This window comes from Chelmon rostratus, chromosome 6 (genome assembly GCF_017976325.1).
Source record: "Chelmon rostratus isolate fCheRos1 chromosome 6, fCheRos1.pri, whole genome shotgun sequence".
Lineage (NCBI taxonomy): Eukaryota > Metazoa > Chordata > Actinopteri > Chaetodontiformes > Chaetodontidae > Chelmon > Chelmon rostratus.
In genome coordinates this window covers 26,983,236-27,002,574 of record NC_055663.1, presented here as the reverse complement: position 1 = coordinate 27,002,574, position 19,339 = coordinate 26,983,236, and the positions used below count along the sequence as shown (strand labels likewise).

General features: G+C 41.0%; 2 protein-coding genes across 2 annotated transcripts in view; both read left to right on the top strand.

Moving 5' to 3' along the window:
- lrriq1 (leucine-rich repeats and IQ motif containing 1) overlaps positions 1–5,990 on the top strand; it is a 33,066-nt gene extending 27,076 nt beyond the window's left edge. Inside the window, exons 23-26 of the mRNA XM_041939593.1 lie at positions 681–795; positions 1,978–2,038; positions 2,598–2,718; positions 5,866–5,990. Of these exons, the coding sequence (XP_041795527.1) occupies positions 681–795; positions 1,978–2,038; positions 2,598–2,718; positions 5,866–5,990 (422 nt within the window). The remainder of the gene's footprint in view (positions 1–680; positions 796–1,977; positions 2,039–2,597; positions 2,719–5,865) is intronic.
- A 6,341-nt stretch (positions 5,991–12,331) lies between these two features.
- alx1 (ALX homeobox 1) lies at positions 12,332–16,450 on the top strand. Its single transcript, XM_041939834.1, is given in 4 exon segments — positions 12,332–12,560; positions 13,019–13,323; positions 13,728–13,856; positions 16,109–16,450. Coding segments are annotated over 4 exon segments (1,005 nt in total).
- The last annotated feature ends 2,889 nt before the right edge of the window (positions 16,451–19,339 follow it).

Here is a 19,339-nt window from a genome sequence, read left to right as displayed (position 1 = left end):
ATCATTAGTTCCAGCATTGGGCTGTCAAAATTCATTATCAGTTTACACCCATCTACGGCGGCATTACTGTCAGCGCAGCATAAATGTTTACTTTGAATTATGACCTTATTATGGGATTTCAGCATAACTCGTAAATCAGCAGCCTTTCAGATTTCGTTCTTTAACAAACTGTTGGAACACTGCTTGGATTCAATTTTACAAAGAACCACAGGCCCCAACAATTGCTGGAAGAAAGCAGATCCTCTCCTGTTGCATCTTTCAGCAACTTTAAATGTATTATAGTAATGCCCCTGACTCCTCCAAACAAATACACCACCTTAAGCCCAAACATAAACACTGGGAGCTTTGACCACTTGATCATTCCCAGTGCTGGAAACCCTGGCCGGCTGTAATTACACTGAAACATGTCAAATGTTGCTACAGATCGGGCCCATGAGCTGTTTATTTGTTAAGCTTGTACTTTGGTGAGCCTCTGTTAGCAGAACTCCTTCACAGCAGTATTGATTACGCCTCTTTGTAAAAACATGCAGCCCTCATCCCAACTTTCACTGATTAGGCAGCACACTCATTCTTTGCTACCATTGTCATCAAGAACGTTGCTTAACTGACATGAGGAGTTGGAGAAAAAGAAAAAAAAAAAACGGCCGTGACGTTTATTTGATGTTTTCTGTCGAGTGCAGTTTGCGAGGCTGAGCTGGGTCTTCAGCAGGCAGACAAGACGGAGCGAGTGAAGCAGGAACGAGCCCAGCAGTGGGTGCACACCCAGGCCGCTCACTCGGACAGGGACTCAGAGAGGTGAGGCACTTGGTGTCGCTCATGAGGTGGTGTGCTGTGCAGCTAAAATTGCTTTAAAGGGTCGTTTCACCATATTTTACAGCTGGTAATATCACATGCACACAGTTTCGCTTGTATCTGCTCAGGTTTTGAAACATCTGTCTTTGTGATTTCACAGTGAGGTATGTGGATTATCCAGACTCTTTGCTGGTGAATTTCAATGCTATGAGCACCATAAATTCACCTCTGTTGTTCTAGGAGGTGGCAGAAATCTCAAAATCTGGGCAAATAAAGCCAGAAGCCATTAGAGGTAATATGTCTTTTGTGATTTGTATAAACTGATTATGTAATGAGCTACATAATTTCTCCGGACGTGAGAATATTCTGCTTGGAATAATAATTTGTGTGTGATATTTTTACCTTCTCTTTCTTCTCCCTCATCGAATCCAGAATCTATGAATATAGAAAATACTTTAAAAAGTTTAACTACTAAGCACAAGATACATCCTACTTCATTAAAAAGTCCATTCTTAATGGAAGTGTACAGAGATGCTATTGAGCCTTCAAGTTTCCACAGCACAGTTGTGTAAATTGGACTACGATTGGCTTCCAAACAAGCTGTGATGTCACAAAATCACGTTCATATAAACACATTTTAAAGTCAGACTTAAGGTCAACACAGATGGATTTGAAAACAGCCTTCTGGTGTCAAACATATACATCATTCAGCACAGTGAAAGTCAAACATCCAAGCGAAATAACACTAAGTAAGCTATTTTTTTATTTCTTGTTTCATTTTTTCACAGTGAAGGGTGGGTTTATTCATTTTTATTATAACTTTATTTCTTTGAACTTACTGAGCTAGCAATTTGAGTAGTAAAATAAAATTATTTGTACAGTACTGATTATTTTTTTTATGCTGAGGGGCAAAGTATCACAAAAATGCTGACACCAGTATAAACATTGCATATTTAAACACACACCAACAGAGTGTCTATAACAGAGGCTGTGAGCATGTAGGCCTGTGCTAAAGCCTTCCTTACAAATAGACATTAAGGTTATCATACATGGCATCTGTGTTTATTTTATGATTTGTCGGGGGTAGTTGCATGGAACTGAAGAGGGGAAACTGCTGAATTGATTGGAAATACGCAGAGCGCTAACAGCTCAAATGTTTGGGCCTTTTTGTTATCTTATCCTCAGCATGCATTTCTTACCGGAGATCAGCTCAGACATTCTGAATGGAGGCAGAGTGCAGCTCGTGGTGAGTACGCTCCCCTGCACTTCATTCACGTCATAGAATGACAGTGAATCTTGATTTGAATCTTTTCTGGGGGGCAGTTGGCATGTATATGAAGGTATCCTGTATTTACATTCACCAGTCAGAGCCCCGTCCCGTGCAGTAGGTTCCCTCCCCTGGAGCCTGTCTCATCAGCTTCGATTTAAAGGAGGCATGGGGGAGGTGAGTCTGAGGTTTAGCTCCACAGTGACACTTTCAATTGGATCAACTGGCTGCAATTTCTTCATTTTACTTGCAGAAATCCCAGTGTCACTTTGGAGCAATTTGCCCGGACCAGAGAACGATACTGATGCTCGTGAGGTCTTTGAAGTCAGAAACTGCAGGTCTCCCTGTGCCGTTGTAGAGCAGTTTGAGTTATGATCACTGGCAAGAGGAGCCGCCCACTCCCTCCTGTTCCTTAGATATGTTCAGACTGCAGAGCCGCTGCTTGTTGAATGTTTTTCAAAATGCTGGACTGCTTGCGTGAGACGTGTCATGTTGGGCCTCAGTGATGTGTGTGTGTTTCTCTGTGTGGTGCGTGCAGGCGGACCCAGGATACACTGAACGTCTACATCACGCCAGTGGATTGTGGGCCAACAGCAGTTTAGCTGCCCAGCCTTGCAAAGAGAACAATTATCCTCGCAGAAACTCTTTGGGTCATGCAAGTGAGTCGTGTGAACTTCACAGACGTTTTTCTGCCCAAAATCACTCTGTTACTGGAAGTTTTTAACCGAACTAGAGTAAATTATTTGTGTCACTGACTCTGTTTTAGACCGTCTCTCACAATATCTGGTAATTCACAAAAATGGTAATAGAGACATTTATTGCAAATTCTTGATTTATCTGCAGAACTTTCCTAGTCAGGCATTACTGATTCACTCAGAAAACTGGCATTTGAATTATTACATTATACATACAAATATGCATACATATTGTATTTATTATTGAATGCTTGACAGACATATATATATGTGTACTGTATATTTAATAGTATTGTTGTATAACATACAGCTCCAGTATATGTTATGCAATATATTATGAATGGCTTATTATTATGCTGAACTGACATTTCTAAAAATATGTGTTTGTTTGTGATGGAAAATTTGGCAACAGAAACAGCAGCAACATAAAAATTCATTAAAATTCATAAAGTTAGCAGTAATAATAAAGTCCAGCAAACACACAGTGCCAACTTTATGCAAATTTGAGGTAACTGACACATCAGCATTCCTGTATGTTGAATGGGCCAAAGTAAAACATTATCTGCAATTTCATGCTTAAACCCAGGAAGTCATACATTGTGACTGTATGCACATCTTTGTATGCACATGTGTGTATATACCTGTGCATTCAGTACATGCACAGCTATTTCTATGTTTGCATCCGTGGGTCTTCTGTCACATAGACCTGAGTGCGCCGAGCCAGGGATAAAGGCTGCTGCTTATTCAGCCCAGGCTGAATCCACCAGTCGGTTGCTTCGGGAGGGGAGGGGAGCCACAAGGTCGGGCCGGGGACAGAGTGCCGCGAATTTCTCCCCTGACAGGAAACGGGCAGGAAAAAAAAAAAAAAAAGCCCTTTCAGTGAAGAATGACTGGCCCTTCTGTCAGGAGAAGTGGTGCTCAGGAGTTTGAATGACAAAGATACTACTGACAGGCTGAAAGCAGATGACCACATTAAACAAGCCCAGGAATCCAAGTGAAGGAGAGCCCTGTCCCCGTTAACGAAGCCAAATTGGATTCCGATGATGATTTCAGAATGATATCCACGAGGTGCAGCAGCAGGAGCGAGCGTCGTCGGGCTGTGCAGGCAGACTGTTGTTCTCCAAAAGAGTACGGCCGGGAGAAAGAAAGCCTCTTTGTCTGCTGCGATGAAAACGCCACTTATCGAAATTGTCTAGGGCAAATTGAAATATGAATGTGTGTGTAAGGCAAGAGCATTTCTCAAAAAGGCAATTACATAATTCATAAACTTGGAGTGGCCATCTAATGGCCTCTGCGCTACATCATCAAAAACTCAGCATGTAAGAGGAAATTGTAATTTGGGTGAAATCAGCTAATCGGAAAAATAATGCAGCTTCTTGGATAAAACTCTTTTGAAGATTTAAAAGTGAGACTGAAAAAAAAAAGTATCAGAAAGTTTTATATCCTTTGCCTCTGAATTGGCGTACATACATCAAAGTGAAGGTTAAAGTGAGAAGGTTCTCTTAGTTTGCCATAGCAGTAAAGACTACATAAATACTCTATAACCTACTTTATAACCTATTGCAATGCGATACTCACCGCTTGCTGGGACGCTGCCATAAAACGCGTTTCCAGGCTCACAAAATATTTTCATTTCGTGTGCAGAGGAAACCACTTAAGTTGCATATCTGCTCCCTCAATTTTGTCCGCTGCTCAGCCCTAATAGGAGTAAAATGATCGAAAACAATTTGTTTGGTCACAGCGGTCGGGTCAAATGTGTGGCCATTTGTTTATCTCTGTACATTCAATAGCTTGACTGCACTACTTGCATTGAAATTGGCAACATGTGCGTCAAGTTTTGCGTTCTGTTTTTGATTTAGAACAGATAATTGGACAAAAGTCTTTAATAAGCAAAATTCAGCCACCAAAGCTGGCCTAACATTTCTGAAAATAAACACAAAGAGACCGTGGTGGTTTATCTCTAAACTACATTACACAAACCACGAGGAGAGGAAAATCACAGCGTTACACTACGGACATGACTTCAATCAAAAGCTAGGATTAGGTATGACTTGTGAGTGGATAGATATTCTATACAGTGTGCCAGCTGTGCAGACATTTGGAGCTGGGTCTGTACCTGCGATGCATCCCAGGCCCTCCACCTCCTCCAGAGCCCTCCCCGCTGTTTGGCTGCCTGTGTGGGGCGGCCGTGGAGACTGCAGGCCTGGGCTCTACACGTGGAATGCATCATGCCCGGTGGAAGCGCTGCCTTTGTTCTGTGTGTTTGAAAAGCTTTGTACTGATCCCCAGGTGAAATGGACGGGCCTCTGATACGGAGCACAGTGCTGCTGGGAGACGGAGCACACAAAACTTACCTGCTCAGATTTAAGTCTTTAATATGGTGTTGTCAAACTAGAGTTAAAATTTTGTTTTATAGTGAAAAGTTCCAATATAAAAACCTAGTTAACATTTAATATAATATAGTATAGTTTAGTTTAGTTTAGCAGTTGAATTCAGTTGAAAAGCTTCAAGATTTAGTTTCTTTAATGCTTTGATAAAATTGTAATATTGTTTGGGTGGTTAGCAAATAATGAGAACAACTACAAGAGCAAATTTCCAGTTTATATTTTCAATTGTGGTGTTTTGGTGGATTTCATATAATGCACAGCATCAAACTTATGCATTATGTTTGGATACTGCCTTTTACTCCATGTTCCTGGTAGAAAATATCATGAAAGACAACATGAAAACCACGTTTTGACTCCAGGGAAAAGTACTCAGGTGTACAAGAATTGTTTTTACAGCTGCAGTAACAGTTTGTTTTGGAAGGCATCAGGAGTTCCTCCTCTAGAAACCTGTTTTATGATATTGATTATTGATATCCCATGTCATCAAGGACCATAGAAAAGGCTAAGCAGACAAAGAGAGCAGACCTGGTCAGAAAAAATCAAGTAAAATCATAAACATGTGACTTTAAAATGGAAGAACAACACAGGAACGAGTGCTTAGCATCGAATATGTTATTCAAATAGCAGAAATTACATGAATTAGCAATTCAAATCCATGATGGATTGATTTGGTTGATTTACATACAGCATGAGCTACTGACACAGTTTCCTTCTATGTCTCCAGGAGACGAGGTTCCATCTCCGAAGCGAGTCACGTCAAAAAAGGAGCGCATCTCCTTCCGAGACAACCCCGTCCAGTTGAGCGGCGGCTGGGGAGGAGGCAAGAAGAGGAGCAAAGTGTACAAGTAAAACACAAACTCTTGTACAGGAGCGGAAGAGGAATACAGTTAAAACCATCTCTGGTAGAATATACAGGAGACACAGACAGTGACGCATGCAAACAGACAAACTCTTCTCCCCTTTTTTGCTGTCCTCACGCAACATAGAGGTAAAGATACATCTTATATTTTCTTTGCTCTGATATATATTCATACAAAGAATTTAACATTGCAAAATATATGTGCATCTCCTTAAAGACTACATGTATTTGTGCTTCCTTTGGATGCGACATAATGATAACAACAACATGCATTCTGGTATTAACATGTTTTCTTGCAAAAAAACCACAAATATAATGATGCAAGATTTAAACCAATAGATTTCAGTCTCACAAAGCTACCTTATCCGTCCGTGAAGAAGACTTTATTTTTATTTCTAATGCTATTTTATCTTCTGCGCTGAATCCCCCTGCAGCTGTTCTTTCTAAACTGAGCTGCAAACTCGAGCTCCCTCTCCTGAAAATTAATTAAGACCAATAGGACCTGGACCAGCCCAAATATCTTCAGGCACTTCCATTATGTTGATTCTGCTCGAGTGTCACAGCTTGAATGTGAACGCAGCCAACCAGCACCGAAACACATGGAACAAAATCACAGAGCTTCAGCAAATGGCATGCTTCGTATGCAAACAACGGCAGGAAATAAGAACATTCATGTTTAATACCTGCGCATTCGCACTTTATGTTGCTGAAAGGTTGTTTCTTTGCTGATTTCCTCTCTTGACAAACAGTATAGTAATTATAGTTTGTAGTCACTGGAAGAGACTTGCTTCTTCCACTTCTCCTGCGGTGTCTTAAGAGTAAAGTTTAATAAAGCTCAAGTGCACTTTTCCCATTCTGTGGCCATATTTAGCGTCTTCTCGCCAACAGTGGGCTTGAAATTGCTGCTTTTATGAGCCGAGCACAAACATTGGTGTTAGAATTAGAACGATGTTTTCTTTATTTTCAGTCGTGGATTATAACGGCCTTGTCTGTGTATTTGAGTTTGGAGAGCTAAGGCGTCTGTCCGCAAACACCGCCGTACCGGAGGCTGTGAACCTCTCGGAGGCTTGGAGGTTCCTCGCTGGTCCGCCGCCTGGAAATGATAACTTAATGAATGTCAAAACAAATAGTCGGAGCTGCAGAGTGGCTCCCTGGCAGGAAATGCATGTCTGTCTATTTACTTGCCTTCTTTCTTTCACTTGCACATGTCTGGAGGGTGTGTTTTGACTGTACGCGAGCTGGTGGCGATTTTTGTCTTGGAGAGCGGCGTATGCCAGAGATGCGGTGGTCCTGCCCACTTGGGGGCTGTTGTGAAACCCAAGAACACTCTTCTCCCTCAGGGGGGAGACTGATTCTTGAGGCTCTCCGGGGGACATCAGGGGGTGTTTCTCTGTCATCAAACTGTCATTATACAGCTGTGATACTGGAAGGTTCTGATTTTTATTACTTACAACATGTACAGACAGGTGACATAAAAGCACTGTCCATGCATATCTTGTCACTAGTGTTGTTTTATTTTCTCCAGGCTTTCAGAGTTCTTCTCTTCAGCTACTGCTTCTGACATGATATTGTTAACCAGTGTCCACCAGTCTTCATTAGATTTGTTTACTTTGGGGTTATGGGTAAATTACATGTAGCCTAAGAAATCCAGAATCCATTGCCCGGTGAAATGAGTGCTCCACCACTCGTAGATAAGATGAAGAATGTCCTTCTCAGCCTGGAGTGCCCTGCCAGCCTGACCTCAAGTCAGCAAATGTTGTCAGATGGGATGGATTCTGGCAGGGAGGGGTTTTGTGTCCGAATCCCTCCAAGTTCTCTTTGTTCAGATGCATGAATGAACCGTAACAGTGTGCCTGCAAGTTTAAGCTACAAATTACCGTACATTTTTGCTGACCGGTTTGGAATGCATGTGGTACAGTTTTAGATATGTGGAGATTTTTTTGTAAACACTTCCAGGCAGCCATTGGCTTCCATTCATTTCCAGATGTTTGAAAATGAATAAGCAGGCTAATGAAACCTGCTTTAGTTGTGTTATTAACCACATATCCTTTATCCAATCATGTGTTCACAAAGAGGTGAACCTCGCTCCATCCTCGCTGTGAACCACTGAGCCTTTCCAGGATGCTTCTTTCATACCCAATCATGATACTATCACCTGTTACCAATCAACCTGTTTACCTGTGGAATGATCCAAACAGGTGTTTTTGGAGCGTTCCACATCTTTCCCAGTCTTTCGTTGCTCCTGTCCCAACTTGTTTGACACGTGTTGCAGCATCAAATTCAGAATAAGCAGATATTTACAAAAATCAATGAAGCTGATGAGGTCAAACAATAAATATATTGACTTTGTGCTGTTTGTAATTGAGTACATGTCGGCAAGGATGAGAAAATTATTTCACTTAGTTTTATTTATGTTTTTCACAGCGTCCCAGCTTATTTGGAATGGGGGTTGTAAAAGACAAAGTGAAGATCTAGTGATGTGCTGTTGTATTTATTATTTAAGTGAGCAACAAGTCATAAAAAGACTAATGAAGCGATTAGAGCTGAAGGCAAATCCTTTACATAGACAATTATCGCTTTTAAGCAATATATGTCTTTACTAAGTCTCAGCTCTGAAAATGCTTCCAAATGTAAAATAAAAAATAACCTTAAATCCCACAAACACTTTCAGATACAAAAAAATGACATAAGAGGTTATTTCTTATTTCTGCCCTGTGGCACAATTAGCCAGCACTTTTCGCCAAAGTAAAGAAAAGGAAAATGGGTTTAAACTCTGAGGAATTTGCAAGCTCTCCTGGAAATGTGAACCCGACTCATAAAGAAATTGGGAATAAAATCACCCAAGCAGAAACTATTCTGCACCGGACTCTGGTAAAAGTCAAAGCTAATTTAGTCCCTGAATGACAACGGCTGGCTTATAATATTAGATGTAAACAGGTCAGACTCGGTCTTTTCACAAAATTGAGAGCAGGACTGATGTCACGGGTTGCAAGCCTTGAGGAAATTACCCCGAGACCTTTGGGCAGATTATTGAGACATTTGTAAACTGAGATTAAGGTAGAACAGCATCAATTAAATTTGTCAGACGTAATAGAGCTCGTCTCTGGAGGATTTTATAGAAGTAAGCGTGTCTACATACAGGATGAGTTTCTAGACACACACACGTAATTTATACATCTTATAAAATAAAAAGAATTTACATTGTGAAATGTATCATGAAATGCATCTTTATATTCACACAAATCTTTCTGATATCACATTTTTTTCTGATAATCCATACTTTCAATTGTGTTTTTATAATAAAGTCTAATAATTTGATATAATTGCATTATAATTTTGTGTTGCAGTGAGAGCTGAGATCATAGGGAGGAAACTCTTAAACAGAATTATCAGTTTATTTATTTGAGCCTGTTGTATCTGCAGCAAAAGTAGCTCCAGGTTTGTGAGGTTGGTGTATGAATGATAAAAAGTTTTTGTTTCTTGCTACAAGACTCGTTAAATAAAATAAAACTAATTGTTTTTGTAACTGTTTATCACCCTGTACGGTTGTAGGTGCTTTATTAGTTTGTGCATCTCTTGATCAATGTTATTTTGAGTAATTTTAAATGAATGGATATTAAAATGAAAAATATGAGTGCTGCAGAGGCTTCTAGCTTTTCTGGTTATGTTTTGGTTCAGCCTCAATCTGTTGTGCATTTTTAAAATATGAAACATTAAGGAAACACTTTAAAGTTAGTGGCCATTTAAAATGTGTCATTGTTTTCTTGATTATTGCTGTTTGCCCTGTTGATATTAATTCTCTGTGTTAAAGTGGTCATTTTATTCTTATTAAAACTGACATTAGTCTTGTATCGCAGCATCTGGATTTGGTCTGGCTGACCTTGCTGGTGAGTTAGTTCTGGTTTCAGTCATAGGTGACTTGTATAACATGTCGACTTGAACCCAGATGACTTGGTCATGTGACTGGGCGCTGAAGTTTGCCAGCGCTCAGGAATGCCTGACTCCTGGAAAAACAAAAGACAAACAAACAAAATGGAAACAAACTTTTAAAGCACGAATGAGCTGCTTTCACTTTTTGATATTCGGCTTCACGAGCCAAATGCTCTGCAGGCTCAGATGACATTGACAAGCTCCCCAAAATTTGTGCTTTTGGGGAAAATAAACTCTGGTTGTTTTTGTGTTTCGTGGCTAGCCAAAGTTTGAAGACATTTCAATAGATTGAATTAGACCCAAGGGTGGCTTCAGGCATCATGATGTCATGTTTCTGCCTTCTGAAGTGGCACGTTTTGGCCTGTCAGGCTCTGGTTTGGTTATGCTGGACTGTGATCAGTCACATTGAGCCTGACATGAATGATAATTAGTTCAGTTCAATCATATTTTGACCATGATGAGTGCTGCATAACGTTATAGCAAACTGGCAGTGCATGTTTTTATTGAAAGTGAAGGTCTTTCCAGGTGGCTCATGTGACATTTTGGCTGCAGCACTTGAGGAATCAGTCTGACTGGTCGGCCTAAAGGTGACCGAGCCCTCCCAGCCCCACAAACCCACGCAGCATCTATTGTGGCAGGAATTTCCAGCTGAAGACCCACCAAACCACAGTGAACTTTTCACATTTTCTCCTCAGCATGAGCCAGCGTGCGAGGTCATCTTAGAAGCCCAATAAGACACCCCCCTGCTACTTAAGAGCACCTCTATTTATTTTTATTTTTTCTCCCGTGGCACCACGAAGCTCCAGGTAACTGCCACTGACCCCCGAGCGAACCAAAGCTACAGGCCTGGTGTGCATCGCAGGTGGTGCGGCTCTGGGTGGAGATGTGGAGGTGGGAGCTTTGGTTAGCGGTAACATAATTCCTCCAGTAAGAAGAAATAGAAGAACCGCTCTTCCTGTCCTTTCTGCAAACCTCCCTGTTGAGCCCTGTGTGTCTGCTCCTGACACTGCTGGGTTTAATGAAACTCAACTTTCCTGCATGACCAGGATGTTTGCTCTTTAATTCAAAGGAGGGAGGGTCAACACTTCTTTTGCAGGACTTTTGAAATATGTCAAATATGAATCCTAATTTTATGGCATTCATACTGTATTCTCACAAAGATTAATGACCTCAGTTTAGTTCAGAGAAATACACTTGCTGCTCAGGCAGTGGGCTTTTATCTGAGTTTTTATGCTTTTGTCGCAATTTTGCCATAATTTTATTTAATGTTTGTGAATATTTTTTGTTTTGCAAGCATCTGAACCAAAACGCGACTTTCACAGAGAAGTCTGCGCCAAACTATCGAACATCGTTATAGCGTCAAATTCACACTGAGTGAGCTGAACGCTTCACCAAGCTCTTCGATCCAACTCGGAATGAAATTCACACTTCAGTGAACATTAATAAAAAATAAATCAATTAATGAATCGGTTTGAAGTCTCTGAAAACTTTTTCGTTTCTTTCAAAGTGTCAGGATTTAAAATTCTCATCATTTTTAATCTGCGTCTTCAGTCTGAAGGTTGCGCAATTAATTAATTTAGGACGAAACCATTTCTTTAAAAAATGGAAACAAAAACTTTTAAATTTGGAGCCTTACTTTTTTAATAGTTTGCGCCATTAGAAACACATATTTTCTCAAAGCATATTTTATTGAACTAACAAACACAATGAAAGATTTTCCGTCCTAGTTTTTCCTAATTAAACGTTAAAATGAATTTGCTTTCTTATAAAAATTTGTAGACTAGTAGTTAAATGAGTGACTTAACGGCTTCACAAATTTGGCAGGGGGTAATTATTAAAAATAAAAGGATAATTTTCCTGACATTAAGATCATAGAAATATAATTCAAATAAATTAAAATAAAATAAAATAAACAGATACTTATTTTCCATAAATTGGCCCTAAATTTTAGAGCCTTTTGCGGTTCACTTTAAACAGCGGCTCCAGTTTAAACTTCCCAGAAGCGACATGAATTAACTGAGATCAGCGACCTCCAGTATCCTAAGACTCGGATTAAATCCCACTTTCAGTCACAACTCATAGCTGTAGATAAATTATTGCCTCATTATGGATGTCTAAACATGCTGTAAATTAAAGTCAGTTTTGATTGTTTCCTCTCAGAGTCCTTGTGGATCTAGAATCACTTCAAACTGCTGTTTGGTTTGGATTCAGGTCGTGGGAGGAGTTGGGTGCTGTTTCATATTCAGGGAGGAGGGGGGTTCTGTGAGGATCTCATTCTCTTTGGGGCTATAAAGACGTTGTGCCTTCAAGACAGAGCAAATTAACTCCATTGGCGAATTATTGCGTTACAAGGCGCATTTCTCCGCTCGTCGGTGCGCTACGGGGATCACTTTCTTTTTTTATGGTGCCATTTGATTAAAGCGAGCGGGTTTCGGTTGAGATGATGGAGTACATGGAGGATAAGTTTGCGTTGAAAAGCCAAGCGATGAAGGCCAGCGATTACTACATGGACCAAGTCATGGAGAGCCTGGACAGCACGCAGTACTTCACCAAGTCCTCCCCGAAATGCGTGCAGGCCTTCGGGCTGCAGAGCGGCGAACACCGCGCCTCTCCCTGCGGAGACCAAAACGGTGCGTAAAACGTGTTTCTGTGTTCACTTGAACTTTTTGCGCATCAACGCGGCAGCTTGAGAGGAGCTGGTCTGTGTCTGTGGTCGAGTTACAGAGAGAAACCGGAGCCAAAGTTGATATCCAGTGGCTTTTTTATTTCTGATGTTTCATTTTTGACGTTCAGTCCTTATTAAATGTAGTTTTGTATGTATTTTATATATTTTTTTTACTTTACATCTTAGTTTGTATTTTTTTATGTTTTAAAATATTTTTTTTAAATACATAGTTTGTTTCAATATGAAACGCTTAAAGGATCAAACGTGACCTGTATTTTTAATATTTTTTTTTTAGCAATTGCGGATAGTAAGAATTTGGATCGTGCAGATTTATTTTTTAAGTTTTAAATTCTCGTTGCAGTTGAATGTAATGGACAGTGTAAACAGAAGACATTGTTACTAATTTATCACTTGTCCTTCTAGCCAATTACGGTGTGCCAAAAACAGACGAGGACACTTTGCACTCGGACCTCGGGAGGTCTTTGGACAGTTGTTGCACTCTGCGGGCGTCTCCGGTGACAACCGGACAGGAGAAAGCGGATTTGGACGACATGGGGGACAAGTGCGACAGCAACGTGTCCAGCAGCAAGAAGAGGAGACACCGGACGACCTTCACCAGCGCGCAGCTGGAGGAGCTGGAGAAAGTCTTTCAGAAAACGCACTATCCAGATGTTTATGTGAGAGAACAGCTGGCCATGAGGACGGAATTAACAGAGGCCAGAGTGCAGGTAGCCGCAAGTTTATCACCTGACTCTCATTTTGTTAACTTTCACCTATGGAGAAAATAAACTATAAAGTCGAGAACGAAGGGCTTAAAAGACGATAAAGCATAAATGTGGAGCAATACGCGCGCCGCTGTGTAATAATCAATATAGCTCATATAAATCCACCACAAAAATGTGTGTAGTAATTAAAACAAATGTCCCGATTAAACACACACTTTCTTTTCTGTGCAGGAGTTGTTTTTTTTTTTTAATTTTAGGATCCTTCAGCTCTTTATTTTAACAGATTATTTTTGGTTCGACGTCTTTTCTACGCAGAAGCCTTATGATATTTTGTGAAAAAAGTCACATATTATTTTTTTTATTTAGTATTGTCTCATTTAAATTTGATTATTTTTTTTCCCTGTTAGGTTTGGTTTCAGAACAGAAGAGCAAAGTGGAGGAAAAGGGAGCGCTACGGGCAGATCCAACAAGCCAAAACTCACTTTGCAGCCACCTACGATTTATCAGTGTTACCGAGGACCGACAGCTACACACAGGCGAGTTGTGATCAGCGTTTTTTAACATTTGGAGATTTTATTGGTGATGTCAAACGAACCTCTGATGGGAATTTTAAACTATTTGTCAAAAAGCACACTTTTCATGTCAGGAGGCGGTGGTGCGTAATGCTCACAGCGGCCTGTGACCTTCCTTCCTTCCTGTTTTCTAAAATACTCAATTCATGAAAGTGACAACAAATTATGCTTTTATCTGCATAAATCAGTGCCTGTCATTGCTGCTCTATGAATCACTTGATATGAAACCCTTCTTCAGATAAGAGGCTGACCACTGATTAGAGCCTCTGTGAGGTGTCATGGCTGAATTATTGGTCGTATATCAGATTTCATTTTAGCTGACCATTCATCTTGCCGTTTGGACAAAGGTCAGGTACAAGATGAGGTGAGAGGAGACGCACAGTGTCAGTGTTCTCCATCACTGAACTGAGATCAGGCCTCCAAGTGCTGTGGAGCCTTGTTTTTCGGGTGGAAATATGCAGGCGGCAGCTCCTCAGTGGGGCGTGTGTTGACATTTTAAGCTCACAGAAAGCAGTTTATATGCTGAATTCAAAGAGGTAGAATTGTAAAAAGGAAGGCAGAGTCACAGCTATGCTATGTCTTGGCCCAAAACCAGGTCAGAAATCTGTTGGACTGCCTCGTATTTTCTTCACACATGTTTCTGATAGATACTCCTGGATACCAGCCATGCCCTTTCTTACAGCTATTCCGGATTACTGTCATCAAATGGACCGTCCTACATGTAATTGTGCTGGCAGTGGGCGGGGTTTTATTTCCCCAAACACAGTGGACGTGGATTGCATTCTTGTGGCTTTTAAAGAGTTTGGTTTTGTTCTGTTGACTACGAGGTTTTGGCCAAAACAGTTGCTTTTTGGGCAAAGAGTGAAGCTCTGCTTATAGATGGCACATGTTGACATGAACACACTGATTCTCAAGCTGCGACCAGATTTTTGTGCAACAAAAGAAGTTTATCTAACAGTCAAAGCGGACTGTTAATCTTCACCAAACCGCTGCTGGTTTGTGGTATTTGTTGAAAATGGCTGTGCTTCGGAAGAAAGTGTTGTCCTGCTGAGCTACAGCCAACCGGTTCGCTCTATTTCCCTTTCTGAATTGAAGGGCTTTTTGTTTATTGATGTAAAATTTATAGAGCTGTTTCGGTGCATTTGTTTTTATCATATAACTTGTGATTCATATTGAGGGAAAAAGCTACAGTGGCACATTTTGCTAATGTTATTTTGACCAAATACTAGTAAGGAACACATGAATTTAAATTCTATTAACACGCTGCTTACTTACATTGCTGTGTCTCCTCAGTCTGACTGAAATCTTGGCAAACGAGACCTCAGAGTGAATGAAGTAATTTGAATGTTATCAAGCTGTCTGCATTTTACTTTTAAAGACAAACATGCTGTTCTGTGTAATGGAGCTCCTGCCTTAAAAATCAGCCATGTGGTGTTTACTGTACGCTAATCAGATGGATTATATCTCCTCTGGATGTCTGCTTTGGTCTCTGTGTCATGTCTGCTTTCTGATCAACTCATAAAGTGCCAACAGAGGCCGCCTGACATTTTTGTAATGAATTTTAAAATTACATTTACTCCTCCAGAATGTAATATCCCCCGTTTCTTTGGATCTGTGTGCATTCAGACCCTTAAACTGTCATTTTATCTGCCTCTGTCACTTACTTCTAGTTGAGTCCAGCCATGATATTTTAAAATGTAAATTTATAGATACCTCAAAACCTGGGCAAATAACAACAAAACCTGCTGCATGCCCAGATAGAATCTAGTGAGACAATAATAATAATAATAATCATATTGAAACAACCATTTACAGTGTATGTAAAGGGTATGTCAGAACTTTGCATTTTTGCCCACATTTTTAAACATAATAATACTTTATGTACTGCATGTACAACTCATCATTAGCTCATCATCATTGAGCAAACTCCTATTACAAAATATTATATAAATATATTTTTTAGATCTGTAACTAAAGCAGTGTTTCTATAGAGATTTAGCTCCTAAATGTCTTTTTTATGTTCATGCAGGACTTAAACATTCCCATAAACCACATCTACACTGTGCCACAGAATGATATCAATGGAAAGGTTCAGGTGTCATTACATGAAGTGTTTATATGTATACTATACACATCTTTATGCTACTGCACAAAAAGATCTGTGTGTATGTGCTGCTGTGTCATTCTCCGTATCTAAAACCTCTTTCACCCAACAGATTCCCAACAACCTGTGGCCGAGCCCTGCTCCCGGCGGGCCCGTGGTCTCCTCCTGCATGCTGCCCCGAGGCTCCCCTCCCTGCGTCACTTCCTACTCGCACCCCCCTCGTTCGGCCGCCGGTGCCGCCGACCACGGCTACGTGGGCTTCCCCAATCAGCAGAACCAGTTCGGCCACGTCTCCCTCAACAACTTCTTCAGCGCGGACTCCCTGCTCACGCCGGCCGCCAACGGTCACCACGCCTTCGAGACCAAGCCCGAGTTTGAGCGGCGCTCGTCCAGCATCGCCGTGCTGCGCATGAAGGCCAAGGAGCACACGGCCAACATCTCGTGGGCCATGTGATCAGGGCTCCGTGTGCATGTCTGGAAAGTCTGGATGATGTATGGAAACTTTCTCTTCTTTTTTTTTTTTTTAAATAATTCCCCATTTTTAAGTGTGGGAGCTGCCCAAAGAGTCTGAAATCATGTTCAAAACAAGCTCACAGATCCAACAACCGTTCTCGTCGTTGACAGACTAGATGTCACTTATTTGTTGTTGAATGAAAATCAGCCATTTCACAGTCCTACTGCCCTGCTATTCAGACCTGCATCATATGTAACTGACCCAAATTTGATCTACTGAGTCAGGAAAGAGGGTCAGGATAAAGTGAGTAAAAGGAAAATGTGTCAGGATCTGTGGCTGTCTGCATATTCTTAATACACTCAAAACATTTAAAGAGCCATAACGTTGCGACAGACAATCAGCTGTGTTTCTGGTGTGAGGCAGATCTACAGTAGGATGCGGCGCTACTATCGTTCAAATATTTAGACAATCAATTGGTCAAGATGGTCTAGACCTTCATGTATCTTAACCAAAGCAATACATTCATATCATGTAGAGTTTCAGGGTGATGCTCGGTGCATTGTTTTGCTCTCTGGTCAGACCAGACGGCTGATGAACCCTCCTGATCTGTGGACGAGAGAGCTGTGACGTGAATAAGCTTTCTCTGTTGTTGCTTTTTAATGGGGGTCAGAAAGTCCTCAGTGTTTACTCTTTAATGAGACAGAAAGAAGTGTGAAAGGGAGGGCGAAGCAAGAAAAACTCCAGGCTCCGGTGGGATTCGATCCCAGCGTGGGTACACGTGGATCCAGAGCGAGGGGTCCCAAACCACTACGGCATTTCTCAGCACTGTGAATAAGCTTCCTTTACATGCGCCTTTCGTCCTCCTCGCCCGTTCCAGCTCAGGACTGAAGATGAGCAGCGTGGGGACAAACTGACGTGTCTGTGTGCTTTGCAGCAAAGCTCTATAATCTCTGTCTCTGCCTCTGTTTTGTATCACAGGTACACGATGCGGGCAGAGGAGGCAGGTTTTAAAACTGTGTTGTACATTTATATGGTGGAAGCATAATAAATGAATGTCACGTGATTCTAGCATGACTGTATTTTTTTTAAACTTTCTTATTGTTGGCAAACGTCATGAAAACGCATCTTGTCTGTTGACCTAAAGTCTCATCGAAGTTACTCCCTTGTGGCATAGAGCGCCATTGTTTTCCAAAAACTATTAAAACCACGTCAGGGAGTTACAGTGATGCATTGGGTGACTTGTTCCCTCATTAACATTAATACACACACCTGAAGTCTAGCCTACCTGGAGCACCAAATGTGTATTAATGCGCACCAGAAATTAGTCCCCAACAAAAACAAAGAAATGAAACTTAGTATTTGTGACCTGTTTCACAGCCACAGACAGCAGCTGGACTGATACACTGTTGGTTCTGGTCTTTTAGTGGAATTTGTTGGCGATAAGAAAAGTATAGAATAACACCATCTTTATCCTTTAAGACTATTAAAAGCACACACTTTAAAGAGTTCACTGAAGCTATGGGTTCAAGAAAAATGACACATTTAACATTAGAAGAGAACATTTGCTCCAAGAAAAACAGATCTTCAGCAGATATTCTGTTGCTTGATAGAACTGTTAACTCATAAAACCGTTTTATTACAAGCAGTGATGCCTAACACGCCTGCAGCTTACAGTGTATGAAACAATTGTTTTTTTTTGGGGGGGGGGATTATTTGAATTGATAAACCCCCAGAAAATATCCATCTCAAGTTCCTGGTGCCCAAAGTGAGTGTCTTTAAATCTCTCGTTTTGTCCAACCTACAGTCCCAACCCCCAAATTGTTCAGTGTGTACAATGACATGAGCCTACCGAGGATGTAAAACTTTAAAAAAAAGGTTACAAATATTTCATTTGATAAAAAAAAAGTCTCAGTAACTTCCTGAAACAGCTGTTTTTTAACGTCACTCAAGAGGAAATGCTGCACTTGTTGTTTTCACGCACATTGGGTGCATTTGCCAGAACTTATGGCAAAGTGTCGTACGTAGGATCAGCTGAAAGTAAACTGCAGTTCGCCCATGTTCGTGGTAATGAAGGAACATGTCAGCCAGGGCTGTCGTGTGACTCACTGATGCGTTTTTAATACTTGTTAGAGGGATAATTCACTCGGTCTTTCATGGGTTTGGTTGACCACAAAAAAAATATATAAAGTGACAAACCTTTTCCTTTAAATTCCTTCCAAAATCAGGCCTCACCTTTGTAGTCTGGAAACAGTCATGTCAGCTCATTAAACACAGTTAATCTCTTCATTCTTCAATAGTAGCCATTTCCACGAGGCCCCAGCACTACACGTTCCTCCTAAAACATGCAGTACTCGCTCTTCAATCTATCATACTGTCATGTAATTGGGAGCATGTCTTCTTCTCTCTCCTCTGTTTCCTTACTGACATCATCCCTTTGTTTTGTGCTGAGATCACAGTCGGTGGTGGATAGCATCTCAGGGAAACCCTGTCTATAGGAACGGTAGGCTTGATTCAATTAGGGCTCTTAATTTGTGTCAGATGCTTCGCTCTGGAAACGAGTTTGTTTCCTTGGGGTACTTCCTGGTTACTGCCATTCAAGACTAGAAACTCAAGTACGTTATCGGCATGCATCATAAGACCGAGGCTTTGATCCTGAAGCGGCCATGGAAACGGTGTTGGATGTGCTGCAGTGAGATGTTTCTTAGTCTCATTTAACACAGATACATTTTGTATTCACTGCATCGCGATTGAATTATGACATGTTGTATGATTCTGTGTTAAATATTGAATCTACTGACTCAGCAGGTGATGTTAAACTTGTCTAAATCAGGGAAGCTGCATTTTAGGGTCGTGCTTAGAGTCTTTTCAGTCCTTGTCTACAGTTCACGC